This window comes from Centropristis striata, chromosome 6, assembly GCF_030273125.1.
Source record: "Centropristis striata isolate RG_2023a ecotype Rhode Island chromosome 6, C.striata_1.0, whole genome shotgun sequence".
Classification (NCBI taxonomy): domain Eukaryota; kingdom Metazoa; phylum Chordata; class Actinopteri; order Perciformes; family Serranidae; genus Centropristis; species Centropristis striata.
The window spans coordinates 35,038,159-35,052,645 of record NC_081522.1 but is presented as its reverse complement, the minus strand read 5'-3'; the positions used below and the strand labels follow the sequence as shown (position 1 = coordinate 35,052,645).

Below are 14,487 nucleotides of genomic sequence, written 5' to 3'. Positions count from 1 at the left end.
TAAATAAATTGGCAGCACAGCCAAGTAGAAGAAGTGAGCCTTGCTCAGGATGAGGGCAGGATGTGCCCCCTTCACCTGCAGTTCAACAGAGGAATTAAACTTTAAATGTTTGTTGAACACTTTTCTGCAAAGTCACTGATGTTTTTAACAAATAATAGTTTTAAAACTATCCCTATCCTTCACAGTTTCTGTCATTTTAGGTCATTCTTATTCTTATCTTCTGTCAAAGTGCAAATTTTTCTGGTACATTTGGTTTTAAAATAAATATTTGATGCGATAAACCAGACTATACCAGACTAGTGTCCTGTGTTGATTGGGTCAGACTTCAAATGACGTCTGAGGGTGGCAGCGGTCGTATCCGGGATATTTTTGCTTCTCTTCTGTACAGTAAGAGGAAGTGGAGACTGTACAGTCTGTGATCTCTGCAGCTGATTTATACCTGTGACTACCGCGTGACTCATTCGTCCCAGGAGTGAAAGCCGATTCTAACATCTCCCACTTAAGACGAAACCAGTTCTGAGTGGGTGGGTTTCTCTTACCGAGGAGCTTTTTATTTTTGTCTGTTTGACCTCTGACCCCCCGTTCTCTCCCTCTCTCTCTCTTCCTGTCAGGTATGCGTCAGCAGTGACGGACGGCTCTCAGTACTTCATCCTGCTCATCATCTCTGACGGCGTGATCACCGACATGGCCCAGACCAAGGAGTCCATCGTCAATGTACAGTACCAGATTTAAACTCTAATCTATGTACTGTATGTTTTGTTGTTCAAACTTTTATTGGTAAGACAGGAGAGCGTTTTGCACGACTTAAAAAAAAGCATTTTTACAGTAGCGCAGTGTTGTAGTCAAGACAACCTAAACCCAGACCAAGTCAATACCAAGACCAGTCCCAGCCGTCTCCGTTAGCGTTGCTTTGCAGAATTTACAAGTTGTGCTATGTTTCCTTTTTTTTGTAGTTGTGCACAAAAATTCTTTGTGGTTCAGGTAACCAAATTTTATTACGGTGTCCTCATCAGAATGGCTCAGTCATCATGAAAATGGAGCAAAAATAATGAAACTCTGAGGTCTTATTATAAATGGCCAAAAATTTACACACATATCAGTACAATGAAAAGTCTCCTAAAATGTGTTTTCCTTCATTTTATACTGTTTTTTTTCATTGGATGTACGTGATTTTGGCATATCCCACACACTGTGTGTAATAAGTGGTTAAATTATACGAATTCAGAAAAACAACTACATGGTTATATTGTCCCAAGTTATTTTATGAAATGAGTCATTTTGATCAAATATATTCTATTTTCTATTCCAACAACACGGATCTCGAGTACTACAACACTGCAGTAGCGGTCCGTGTACTGTAAGCTCGTATTCACTCCTTTAATTTACTGTAAAACGTGTGAGGAGCCCTGCAGGGCCGGCTCTGATTAAGCCACTAATGGAGCTCCTAATAAACCAAACAACATGGAGAATATGAAAAGCTGTCCTTCTCTTTTAGTGCCTCCCTCCCTCCCTCCCTCCCTCCCTCGCTCCCTCGCTTCTCCTCGTCTTCACTAATGAGAAGAGAGAGGAGGAGAGAGGAGGTGGAGTGGCCTGGTCAGCCTCCCAATCCTGCTCCGTTCAGCTCTAATAACTGCTTTCTAATTACAGCGATCGGAGTTAATGTGTGTAACGATTTCTCATATACTTGGAGCCTCAGTCGGCTCTCGCTCCTCTCGCTCCTCTTTCTCCTCTCTCCTCCATGTGATGTAATGTTATTGTAAAGTAAGATTTGAGAGTAATTATTTACTAGCCCGCGGAGGCTCCGTGCCCCTCATATCTCAGGCAATTTGTGGGCGTCCATCTAATAACCACGGGAAGTTATGAAACACTTAAAAAAAAAACATCATTCATTCATCATTCCAACTGTACTTTGTCGTCCCACTCGGCTAAGATTTAATAAACAATATTGCAGCGCAGGGCGGGAGTTCAGCTGCAGCTCAGGGCAGAAGAAGATGTAAATGGGAGTCATTCTTAAGCTGTCAAGCTTTGGGAGATTTAGTAAAAAAAGTTGTAGATGCATGAAATTAGAAAACTCTGGCCGGACGAGAGGCTTTATGATTCCGGGCAGATGGATTTGGACGAAGCCCGTCTGTCTCAACAATGGCATTGAATTTTTTTTTGCCATTGAGCTTGCTTTCTATGGATTGTTAGCTTACAGTTAGTAATTCACTGGGGGTATTTCACTGACAGCCTGCGGCGTTTAAGATAGCGAAATGTGAAAAGGACGAGCGTTGCTTCTTTCCACGCCTTTGATGAGCCTATTTTGTCTCCTTCCACCCTTTACAGGCTGCTTCTTTGCCCATGTCAATTATAATAGTTGGGGTTGGACCAGCGGAATTTGATGGTAAGCGGGGTGCAGATCACATGTGCATGCTTTTCTGTGTGTGTGTGTGTGTGTGTGTGTGTGTAGATGTGTGTTTATTTGCATGCAGTAATCCTTCTGCTTCCTATCTCGCCTCCCACATGGTTCAGCCCTTCCGTGTGCAGCTCTTCTTTTCTTCTCCTCCCCCTTAATTTCCCCGTCCTCCTCCCACTGACTCTGAGGTTAAGTGGAAGGGAAAAATTATCATTTGTGCTGCTTTTTTGTAGTTCTCTTTTTTCTGTTATCCCCTTTAAGTTAAAGGTATGCCCACGAGTCTCCTCTTTACAGACACGCCCACTTTATGCTAATCCAATGGTGTTTAAGGTAAAAAAACAAAAACAAACATGGCTTTTTACTCATGCAGTACAATTTAGTTATGTGTGAGCTGCAAAAATCGGGTCTGACTGGAAAGCTGAGACTCTTGTGGATTCAATGAGTCCAATTTTCTTAATGCGTGATGATGTTAGTGAGTGAAACTTGAGCTCAGTGTATAAAATGAGCTGCTGTGACCTCTAGGATAATCACAGCCTCATGAAACTTTACAACCACAAACTAGAGACCTGGAGCATTCAGAGGATGAATGGCTGACACACTAGATTCACAATAAGGGGCTTTCTCAGCAGGCAACACAAGTGCTCGCCATGCAATCACTGAAAAATGCAATTCTTGCAGAAATCTCCAAAATGTCATTTTGAAAACAAATGCAGCCAGCATTATTTTATCCTCAAGGACTTGGTGTCTTGATTTTGTATTTTGGAGGGATTTTTTACAGTTTTTATTAATTCTAAAGTGCCAAAAAAATGTCAAATTAAGCACCAAGCAGCTTAATTAAGCGTGGAAATGGTCAAAATATAGTTCCCTCCTAATTATTTCACAAATCGTGTTACAGATGTGTGACTAGAAACACTTCACAGTCACAGAGTGCTGAGTTGCATCTAAAATACATATTCAGGTTCTCAGCTTTCAGATGGTGTACACCAGGGGTCTCAAACTTAAATTACCTGGGGGCTGCTGGAGGCAGTATCAAAATGACCAAAAAATAGACACAAAATGACTAAAAAAGAAAGACACAAAATGACAGAAAAAAAACTAAATTACTTAAAAAAGACACAAAATGACCCAAAAAATACACAAAATGACTAAAAAAAGACACAAAATGACAGAAAAATGACACAAAATTACCAAAACAATTACACAAAATGACCAAAAAATAACACAAAATTACCAAAAAAGACACAAAATGACTGATAAAAACACTAAATTACTTAAAAAAGACACAAAATGACAGAAAAATGACACAAAATTACCAAAACAATTACACAAAATGACCAAAAAATAACACAAAATTACCAAAAAAGACACAAAATGACTGATAAAAACACTAAATTACTTAAAAAAGACACAAAATGACAAAAAAGACACAAAATGACAAAAAATACACAGAATTACCAAAAAAGACACAAAATGACCAAAAAAGACACAAAATGACAGAAAAAAACAAAATAAAGAGGAAACAAAATGACCAAAAAAGACACAGAATTTCCAAAAAATACACAAAATTATTAAAAAAGACACAAAATTATTTTAAAAAGACACAAAATTACCAAAAACACACAAAATTATTAAAAAAGTAACAAAATTATTTAAAAAGACACAAAATTACCAAAAAAGACACAAAATTACTAAAAAAAGGAATTAAAGGGACCTTCTACAAACAACACGGTAAAGTGCCATTCATATAAAACTCACATTAAACTTTCATATCAACGTGGGGGCCACAAAATATAGTCACGAGGGCCGCAATTGGCCCATGGTGTATACACTATTATGTAGCATCTACTATTGACCTGCTGTCTCCCCCTTAAAGCTCCCTTGTCTCCCTCTAAAAACGAGGTCAAGCTGCTCAGTGGGTAGTGGTCTCTGGCCCCGCTCCTCCTCTGTTGTCGTGTTTACAACTCAACGCAGCAGCAGCTCCTCTGCAGAAACAAGCTCACTCACGATGAGCAATTAGTCTGCAGCGGGATTCAACGTTTGTCACGCTTATAAAGCCAGTGTGCACGGCTGCATGATGTCCCCGTGGTGCACATCGTTGCCTCTGCTTACACATATCCTCGCATGTTTTCCCCTCTTTGTGTGCGGTCGTGTGCAGCTCACGGCCCGATGGCTTCACACCCAGCGACGCAAACCCTGTGTACTCATGCCACGTTTGGCATTACCAACACTCCAAGGAAATGTAACCCAGTGGCACGCTAATGGCTCCGGCACATTAAAACAGACTAAGTGCGTGCCGTGTTGGCTCCAACATGGCCGCTCCGGCCTGCCGACAGGCCGTGACTGATGTGCTCTCTGTCCTCAGAAATGATCGAGCTGGACGGGGACGAGGAGCGGATCTCGTCTCAAGGACGCTACGCCGAGAGGGACATCGTTCAGGTACGCTGTATTCCCACGGATGACACGGCTGACTGGCTGTGAGACTGTTCGCTCAGCACAATGTCTTCAGAGAAATGTGGATTTATGATTAATGGGAAAGGTCTCGGTGGTTGACCCTCTGCTGGGCTCCTCTTCTCACTCTGAACGTTTTCTGTCTCGCTCCTCTAAATTGAATCCTCCTCTCCCTCTCTGTCCTTTTCTTCTCTCCTTTCCTTTTACTTTCTCTGACATGATGTTTTATCTGTTTCCTCTCCTCTCCTCTCCTCTCCTCTCCTCTCCTCTCCTCTCCTCTCCTCTTTTCCCTCTCGTTTCCTCTTGTGTCCTCTTGTTTCCTTTCCTGTCATTGTTTAATCTCCTCTCCTCACCTCTTCTCCTTTCCTTTCTCACCTCGTCTCCTCTCCTCACCTTGTCTCCTCCCCTCTCCTCGTTTCCTCTCCTCTCGTTGTTTAATCTCCTCACCTCGTCTCCTTTCCTTTCTCGCCTTGTCTCCTCTCCTCACCTCGTCTCCTCCCCTCACCTCGTTACCTCTCCTCTCATTGTTTAATCTCCTCTCCTCACCTTGTCTCCTCTCCTTTCCTTTCTCACCTTGTCTCCTCTCCTCACCTCGTTTCCTCTCCTCTCGTTGTTTAATCTCCTCACCTCGTCTCCTTTCCTTTCTCGCCTTGTCTCCTCTCCTCACCTCGTCTCCTCTCCTCGTTTCCTCTCCTCTCATTGTTTAATCTCCTCTCCTCTCCTTGTCTCCTTTCCTTTCTCACCTTGTCTCCTCTCCTCTTCTCGTTTCCTCTCCTCTCATTGTTTAATCTCCTTTCTCACCTTGTCTCCTCTCCTCGTCTCCTTTCCTTTCTCACCTCATCTCCTCTCCTCTCCACAGTTCGTCCCCTTCAGAGACTACATCGACCGGCGGGGAAACCACATCCTCAGCATGGCTCGCCTGGCGAAGGAAGTGCTGGCCGAGATCCCAGACCAGTTCCTGTCCTACATGAGGACCCGAGGGATCAAACCGGGCCCGCTGCCGCCTCCTTACACCACCTGCCCCCCGCCGGCCGTGCACCCCCTCCTCTGCAGACGGGTAAGCCGAATCTAAAGGCCGAGGCTCCGACGCCGGCCAGCCGACTCTACTGGTCTCTACTCTCCTTCCTCTGCTTCTTCTTCTTCCTGCTCTTCACTGGAAGCTTTTGAGCACACGGCGAACCTCGTCCGCTCTCTCATGTTGCACCTTCCGGAACGTTTGGCCCGCGAGCCGTGGGCGAAAACCCCCGAGTGGGACGAGTCCAGTTTTTAGGAGAAGGGACTTTTCCCGTAGTGGACGAAGGCGGGGGTTTTGACAGTTGGGGTGTGAGATCACCTACCTCCACCGGGAAGCGTGAACGGGACAGAAACGGACCAATCGAAGGGTCCAAACTGGGTTCAGAGGCCCTTTTCTGAAACACTGTTCATCTGCTATTTCTATTTCCACTTCCTCTATCGTTCACAAAAAAATCATGTCTCTTCAATATATAAATGTTTACAAAATTGAGGACTGGAGCGGAGGATTTTTTTCAGGAGGACATTTATACCGATCAATGTGAAAACCTTTCAGATTCCTATTTTTCGGCTGCAGAAACTGGAGGTTGTGACTTTGTACAAAGACGTTTTAGGCCCTGGTGCCACGTTCTACGTTACAGAGTGTGTATCTTTTTTCTTTTTCTTTTTTTGATAAATGGAGCATGTGCTAGTTTAAAAAGAAGCATGCACTGTTGTCCTGCACTCAGGGCTTTGTCCCTCCCACACAAACCTCCACCGCCACCACCACGACTGCCATGTTCCATTAAGAACAAACCCATCATGCACCTGAAATCTTCCCACGCTCCTTACCTTCTGCTCCGTCCACCTGCCTTGACTCAAAAGGAAGCTGTGCTCCCTCAGAGTCCGGTCAAATCAAATGCAGCAGGGACCTGAACCAGCCTTACTCTTCTGTCGGATAACATTCACAGGCAACGTGTCCACCGTGGGTTCTGGAAACGTGGATCTCCAAGCCCAGAAGTCAAAAACACACATCTCACTACCGAACCTGACTGTGTGTTAGAGTCTCTTTGGGTTTTTTTTCGTGGAACAACATTGTACTTCAGAAGCATTTGTTCTTTTTGCTTTTACGTCTCTCTACCTCTCACTTTGTTTAGTATTGCCAAAAAAAACAGGTTGTTTTAATAACAAAGTGTTGGTGTGTCGAGTCTGTAGAGTTCACAGTTTTACCTTTCTCACATAGTATTCGTAAAATATTCGCCAAACAGTAAGTTGGGAATTATAGCACTTTGGTGGCTTTCCAATCAAGTGACTCACACCTTTGTGTTAGCAGCACACTGTGAATATGTGCACAGAAAACCGTGCAAAGATGCTTTTATTTTAGCAGCTACCTATATGGATACAAGTAGTGACTGTTAGTAAAGTTTTTAGTTCAATTTATACCAACAATATTGTAACTAAAGACCAGTAATAATCAGTCACCCTTAAGGTTTAATTGCAGGTAACTAATCACCTCCTTAAAGGAAAAGTCACCAGAAAAAAACCTGTGTTTTCTGTATCAAACTCTCACCTCCTGAAGGCTTTAAAGTTGGCACTGAATACTTCAGGGATGACAGCAGCTGTGCTCAGATTAAATTCATAACACTTATATTGGATTCATGTGGCAATTCCCCCCTCCCTGTTTTAATACATTTAAATGAGTCTCCAGGTGTTGTGCGCATTCACAGCTTGTACCCCCAGATGGAAAAAGCAACTACCAAACCCTTTTAGAGTTTTGTAGGTGGGATTAAAAATGCATGATTTTACTGTGGTCTAAATAAAGACAACAGGAATCTAATTTTAGCGTGTTTCCCTGAATACTGCAGCCAGTGCAGTTTAGGTTAGCTAAAACTGGGTGAGATGCTCTCTATATTTTGTTGCAGTTTCAGTAAAAGCCTGACAGCAGACTTCTAAATTAAGTGTAGTGTATTAATGGATTGTTTAAGGTCGGTAGGTGGGCCGTAACTCTAATCTACTTGAAAGAGTTCCTCGGTATCTTGTTGGGATAGGAACAGCCGTACTTTGCAATATTTCTTTAAAAAAGAAGATAAAATAAAATATAATGAATAATTACCTCCAAATTGACAACGTACATGGAGGAAGTCTCTTGATATGAGCAATGACATCCAACAAGAACACAACAATTATTTTAAAATTCAACAATTTTTAAATATATTTTCAGATTTTCTGTTAAATATGTTTATTTTCGTCTTGAGACTGTGTCACTGTTGGAATCCATTGTAACTGTTGTGAAGCCGAGCTAACCACAGCTGCTGTTTATTTTGTATTTAAGGGACCCCATTAGAAGCACATGGGTGGGCCTCTAGTCTTCCTGGGGTTCTGAACATGGAAATACAGTACATAAATACAATACAAGCAACGGACAACTTAAGATACTAAAACAACAGAGTACCTCGAACGGTTAAGGTTAGGCATTGACCCCAGATTTCTAAGGTGTAGCAATGACCCTGAATTGTTGACCCCGAATTGCTAAGGTAAGGCATTGACCCAGAATTGTTCTCCAAGAACAGTTAAGGTTAGGCATTGACCAAGAATTGTTGACCAAGAATGGTTAAGTTTAAGCATTGACCTAGAAGGGTTAAGGTAAGGAATTTACCCTAAACGGTTAAGGTTAGGCATTGACCTAGAATGGTTAAGTTTAGGCATTGACCCAGAATTGTTGACCCAGAATGGTTAAGGTTAGGCATTGATCTAGAACAGTTAAGGTTAGGTATTGACCCAGAATTGTTGACCTAGAATGGTTAAGGTTAGGCATTGACCCGGAACGCTTAAGTTTGGGTATTGAACCCGAATTGTTGACCCAGAATGATTAAGTTTAGGCATTGACCCCGAATTGTTCACCCAGAATGGTTAAGTTTAGGCATTGACCCCAAATGGTTTAGTTTGGGCATTGAACCCGAATTGTTGAACTAGAATGGTTAAGGTTAGGCATTGACCTAGAACGGTTAAGGTTAGGCATTGACCTAGAATGGTTAAGTTTAGGCACTGACCTAGAATGGTTAAGTTTAGGCATCAACCTAGAGCTGTTAAGGTTAAGCATTGTCCTAGAGTGGTTAAGTTTAGGCATTGACCTAGAGTGGTTAAGGTTAGGTATTGACCCAGAATTGTTGACCTAGAATGGTTAAGGTTAGGCATTGACCTAGAATGGTTCAGGTTAAGCATTGTCCTAGAATGGTTAAGGTTAGGCACTGACCTAGAACGGTTAAGGTTAGACATTGACCACAAAATTTTGACCCAGAATGGTTAGGATTTGTCCTTCAGTGGATGAGGTTAGTCATTGACTTAGTCATTCATAACCTGAACTGTTAAGGTTAAGTACTAACCTGGAATGGTTGAAGTTGGGCATTGACCACCAATGGTTTAAGATAGACATTGACCTTGAATGGTTAAGTCAGAATAGGTTGTTTTTTTTCAGACCTTAGATTACCTTCTAGATATAACCAATTAAAATAACAAAACAAACACACATACATTCATAAGTATATAGGGGTATGTGCCTATGCTGTTATCTTTGCTGTCCTCTGCAAAAGAGTGAGCTGCGTTCTGTCCAGAGCCTACAGGTGGTGAGTATATGATATTCTAAAACTCGTTTTTAATACACAAACCTAAAACAGGTAATTGCACTGTCACTTTTAGCCAAGTTTCAGGGTGAAACTCAGCCTTGCTGCTTCACCCGTTAATGTGTACATGAAAACTTTACAGTGTGACTTTAAACAAAGCACAAACCATTTCCTTTCAGAACAGCCACCGTACGCATCCATATTCCCCTTTTATCTCATGTAAATGTTTGAAGAACAGCGTTTATATATTTGACTTATTTGTTTACTACAAACTGTAGATCCTGTAAGTACCTTTAGGGCCCTATTCAGTCAAGGAATCGATGTAAAAGAAAGTTTACAACGTTTTTTCTAAACTTTCGCCTCAAAATTACCTGATACTTTGTGGCTCCATTAAAACGTATAAACTGCTTGTAAAAAGAATTTCTTAGACATTTATACACTGTACAAAGTTTTGCCTTTTTTGTGTCAGTATACTGTATATGTACTGCTGCTTCTTAACTGCTGATATAAGTCTAACATTTTATACTGAGGCCTGTAATCATATTTAAATCATGACTAACAGGCCTTATCCATGTTTATACATAAGTTATTCATATTTAAATCATGAACGACAGGCCTGTATTTTTTTATAACCCAATGGTTAGACAATTATGTGTGTTCCATGTATGTTTAACAGTAGACCTGGTGATCAAGTACACTCCGTAGCAACGTTTCTCTGCCAAAATCGACATATTGTTCAGTGTAGCGTCTCATTGTTGGCCGAGAATCATTCCAGAAAGCTGGTTATTCAGTTTGACTGAATAGGGTCCCTTAGCGCGAGTGGTCCGGTAGATTTTGTACACTTCTGAATAGTTTCATTGCGGGGACCCCGTAGGGGAAAGCGGGGCCATCGAATTGCACAATGTAGCACTGGTCTAAACCAGACCGGATCAGGAAGGATCAGTCTTTTTATATGTAAATATATATTCTGTATATACTGTACGGATGTTTTCCGGAGAGGTGACTTGCAGCGAACTGCCGAGACTCTGTGACTCTTCTCCTGAAACACAAGGCAGGGCCTTTCATTTATTTATCACGACACGATGTCAGCTTCATCTCACACCCACACTCTCGTATACACTGTACATCCAGTACATGCTATTGTGTATGAAACATGCATGACACTTACATAACAAGGCCAGGGTTGAGTGAAGATTGGGGGGGTTTTCTCGCTTGTTTTCTCAGAGAAACGGTGGTTTCAGAGTCGCAATATTTACTTCAGCATTTACACCTTTTAAAGCAGCATATAATGACAGTTTCAGGTCCAGAATGTCAAGCTGGTGTGGGAGTTTCAAGAACTCTGAGGCAACTCCAAAGGGATTATTTGGACTAAAAGCACTTGGTTAAGGCTGTGCAATCCTCAATAAAGTGATTGACAATCATGACACGGGTGAGAAAGCAGCGATTATTGAGATAATAGTAGGAATGTCCTTCTGAAACTGTGAAGGGATCATTTAAAAGTTTAGGCATTCAAGGGCCCTCAACAGCCCTTTTCATCAATCCAACAAATGTGACCAAAACACAACATCCTTCTGGGAGATAATGATGATAAACAGAATTGAAACCTCTGCCCTCTTTAGTAACGGCTGCTTCGCCTGTCAAGCTTTCCCTTTCTCACACAACTTTTCTATCTGATAACCCTCAACTTTGGGAGCTGAAATGACAATTTGTCTTCAGAAGAAGGTTTCTAGCTGTCTTGGGTTAAAACAAGGTATTTATTTGTTTATACCTTAAAATTTCAACCATTGGCGCCTGAAAATGTATGTTTTAGTTACATAGATAAAGAAAAAAACATGTTAGAGTGATTCAATGTGATATATGGATAGTACTGGCACTTCAAGCACCGCTAGAGCGTTTTCACAAGCCAGGTCTGTTTGGTTCATCCGAATCAGAGTGACATCCATACTTTTGGTTTGTTTTGTATTTAGTCTGGTTTCTTTCACAGTGCAGAAATGTAAGCGGACCAAATAACAAAAAAGGCGTTTAGGAAGGTTGAAAATGTACTTGCAGTATTATTTGATATTGGTTGGAAAGTTGGAAGAGGAAAATGTTGGCGAATGCCTAAAGTCAATGTTTTTGTGAACTTTATTCAGCTTTTCCTGTTTGTGTTCTTCGTCCCAGACATCAAGCAAACATCAGTCAGTTTCAATCGAACTCTGGTGCTTTTAAATCCTTGTTACGGTTCGTTTGGTTGTTATGAACACTCCAATCGTACTCTGGTCCAGACCAAAACAAGCGGTCCCAGACCTCTTGCAGAGAGGGTCTCGGTCCCAAGTGTAATTTGATTCCACTGTGAACGAGATTCGACGAGAACTTGAACCAATTAAAGGAAATTAACCAAAACACTGAGCTAATTTTGAGCTAACGCTAATTTGTCATTGCACAATTCTCAACGTGTTCAATATAACTGAATATTTTCCTTTGTGGTAGAAACAGATCATGGTAGTAGCGCATCAAGCCTCATCCTCACTGATTCTACAGGTTAGAAATAATGGATCGACACGTTGTTGACGACTCGGAGCCTCAACAGGAGCTCGTTCTGAGCGTTTCTCTCCACTTTAGTTTGGTGAACACCAGAGCAGATTACGGCTGCTAGAATCAAACGGACTCAGTTTGCAATCGGTTCCATGTTGCTATGTTTATTTCCGTGATTACATCTTTCACTGCCAACTTTTCAACCAATAAGAAATAATACTGTGAATAGATTTTCAGCCCTCCACCTTCGTACACAAATCTTTTTATTTTATTTTGTCTGCTTACATTTCTGCACTGTGAAAGAAACCAGACTAAATACAAACCAAACCAAATGTATCAATTTCACTCTGATTCGGATGAACCAAACAGACTAAACTTTGGGCAAATATGTAAAGGCGCTTTCACAACCCAAACTAGATTTGTACCAGATTTCAAGACTTTAGACTAATCATAACAAATATTGCAGCATTTTTCTATATCACACTAAATAACCTCAGAAATGGGTTAAAACAGCCGCCCACACACCTCTCAACATGTGGAGAAATCCAAAGCTTGACGAGCAAAGCTCCAATTTGACATAAAAGACTTTATTGATTTTTAATTTGACAAACTGTTTTTAACAATTACAAATAGGTCAGCCCCCACGAGGAGTTGATGAACTCTGACTACAAAGCTGCATCATAAAAAACACCACATGACTAACATAATATTCCATCATGTGCCGTATAGTTGTGACAGCATGTAGATGTTTGCTTTGGCACGCGTAGGATTTGCCCTCAGGACGAGCAAACGGAGCTGGCTGTTTGCACAGAATCCCAGCAGAGTTTGAAGTCTTAACGTATGCGGATGGCTCCGTCACGTGCGGCTGCAACGTGTGAAACCACTGTTCCTCCGAGGCTGCGTCGGTGTAGCAGTGACAATCAAAAGCATTTATTGTGTAGGCGACTACAAGGCGGATAGAAAGAACAACAACCCTGCGCCACTGGTGGACAAACAAGCTTTAATGAAGCCGGCTCACACCTCGCTGCCTCATCGTTTGCATCGTGTCACTCCGCCAAGGCGATACGTGTCAGCATGCCAGGCCACATGAACGCCCACTAATCTTCACACATAGGACATGAAAGTTGTTTACTGTACCTTATAATATTAACAAAGTGGTTTAACTGAATGCTCGTGATGAATATCCTGTTTTATTCTGCTGTTTTTTTTTATTCTTATAGCATGCATTTAGTTTGCATGTGTGGATTCTTTTCTAACAGAGGTGCATCAGTGGAAGAAATTGTAATAATATGACATCTTTTACGTGTTATTTCTGAGTATTTTAGACAACTTTTTTGCCTTAAAAATCTCACTTTGGAATTGTGCAATGCCTTCAGATGTTTCTTTTGAAGTCTTTCTTTTTTTTTCTTCTCTTTCTTTCTTTTGTTGTTGGTTACGCTCATGCACAGCCACTCATCAGACATCATCTCACAGCATTGTTCTCTCAGACACAGAGGTTGAAGTGATGTGAATAAGAGGGAGAATGATTCAAACGCAGGAATAAAAAAAAAAAATCAAATTGGGCTGTCTCGCTCTCAGCAAAGGGACAGAATCATTCAGCTGGGAATATTGTTGTCCAACCTCATGCAGCCGTGTTTAAAGTTACCACAGATCTGATTTTAACCATCAACAGAAACGATCACCCACCCAAAACTCATTTATTATTTGTCATCAGCCCTCGAAAAAGTGATTCATGGCTTCTGCATGATTCTTGTGATTACACTGATCAGAAATTATTTGTCCATTGATACATTAATATGTATTTAATAATCAGTGATTGAGGTTAGTGATATTGTAAGACAGCACAGGTTTTACTGTTCTAATAGAAAATATGGAAGCCACTAATTAAAAGATTTAAAATGACTATTTCTGTAACAATTGAAGTCTTTAAATAAATATTCATATCAAACCTTTTTTTGTTGTTTTTGGTAGATCACTGGAGCCTTACAATGTCACAACACTAAAATAAAGTGAAATCATTTTATTTCAATACTTGGGTGCATCACAAGAAAATGTATTAAAGTTTTTTTCACCTGTTGGAGACTCTGATAGGTACCTGTCCTTGTTCAAGATGCCAATAAAATCTGCTGAAGCGGCGCCAGCACACTGCAATACACGTACTTCACACCATTGCACCTTTAAAGTGTGTGTCTCAAGATCTAACAGGCTGAAAAACTCCTCCAAATGCAGGCTCCTTTCACCTGAATCAGTATTATCTCCTGCAGCCTCACTATGTAAGGCTCGTTGGTATTCTGTATTTTTCTTGCCACAAATAGACCAAAGTAAACCATTTGGCTGTTTGAAATGCATACTAACGTACTATATTCATGTTAAATATATCATATAATAGAGACAGAAGGGACTTATGCCCCGCCCACTTCATCCCTCCCAATGGTTTTGTATTGAAAGAAGGAGCCTCCTTGATCATTTTGTCCGCTTGCAAAAAAACTGGGAAAAAAACAACAAGTTTGAGAACCAGAA

The 14,487-nt window shown here is 41.2% G+C and overlaps 1 protein-coding gene across 1 annotated transcript in view; it reads left to right on the top strand.

Annotated features, from left to right (window-relative positions):
• Positions 1-13,451, top strand: part of LOC131973180 (copine-8-like) — a 116,446-nt gene extending 102,995 nt beyond the window's left edge. Inside the window, exons 17-20 of the mRNA XM_059335066.1 lie at positions 612-714; positions 2,326-2,383; positions 4,758-4,831; positions 5,703-13,451. Of these exons, the coding sequence (XP_059191049.1) occupies positions 612-714; positions 2,326-2,383; positions 4,758-4,831; positions 5,703-5,915 (448 nt within the window). The 3' untranslated portion in view covers positions 5,916-13,451. The remainder of the gene's footprint in view (positions 1-611; positions 715-2,325; positions 2,384-4,757; positions 4,832-5,702) is intronic.
• The last annotated feature ends 1,036 nt before the right edge of the window (positions 13,452-14,487 follow it).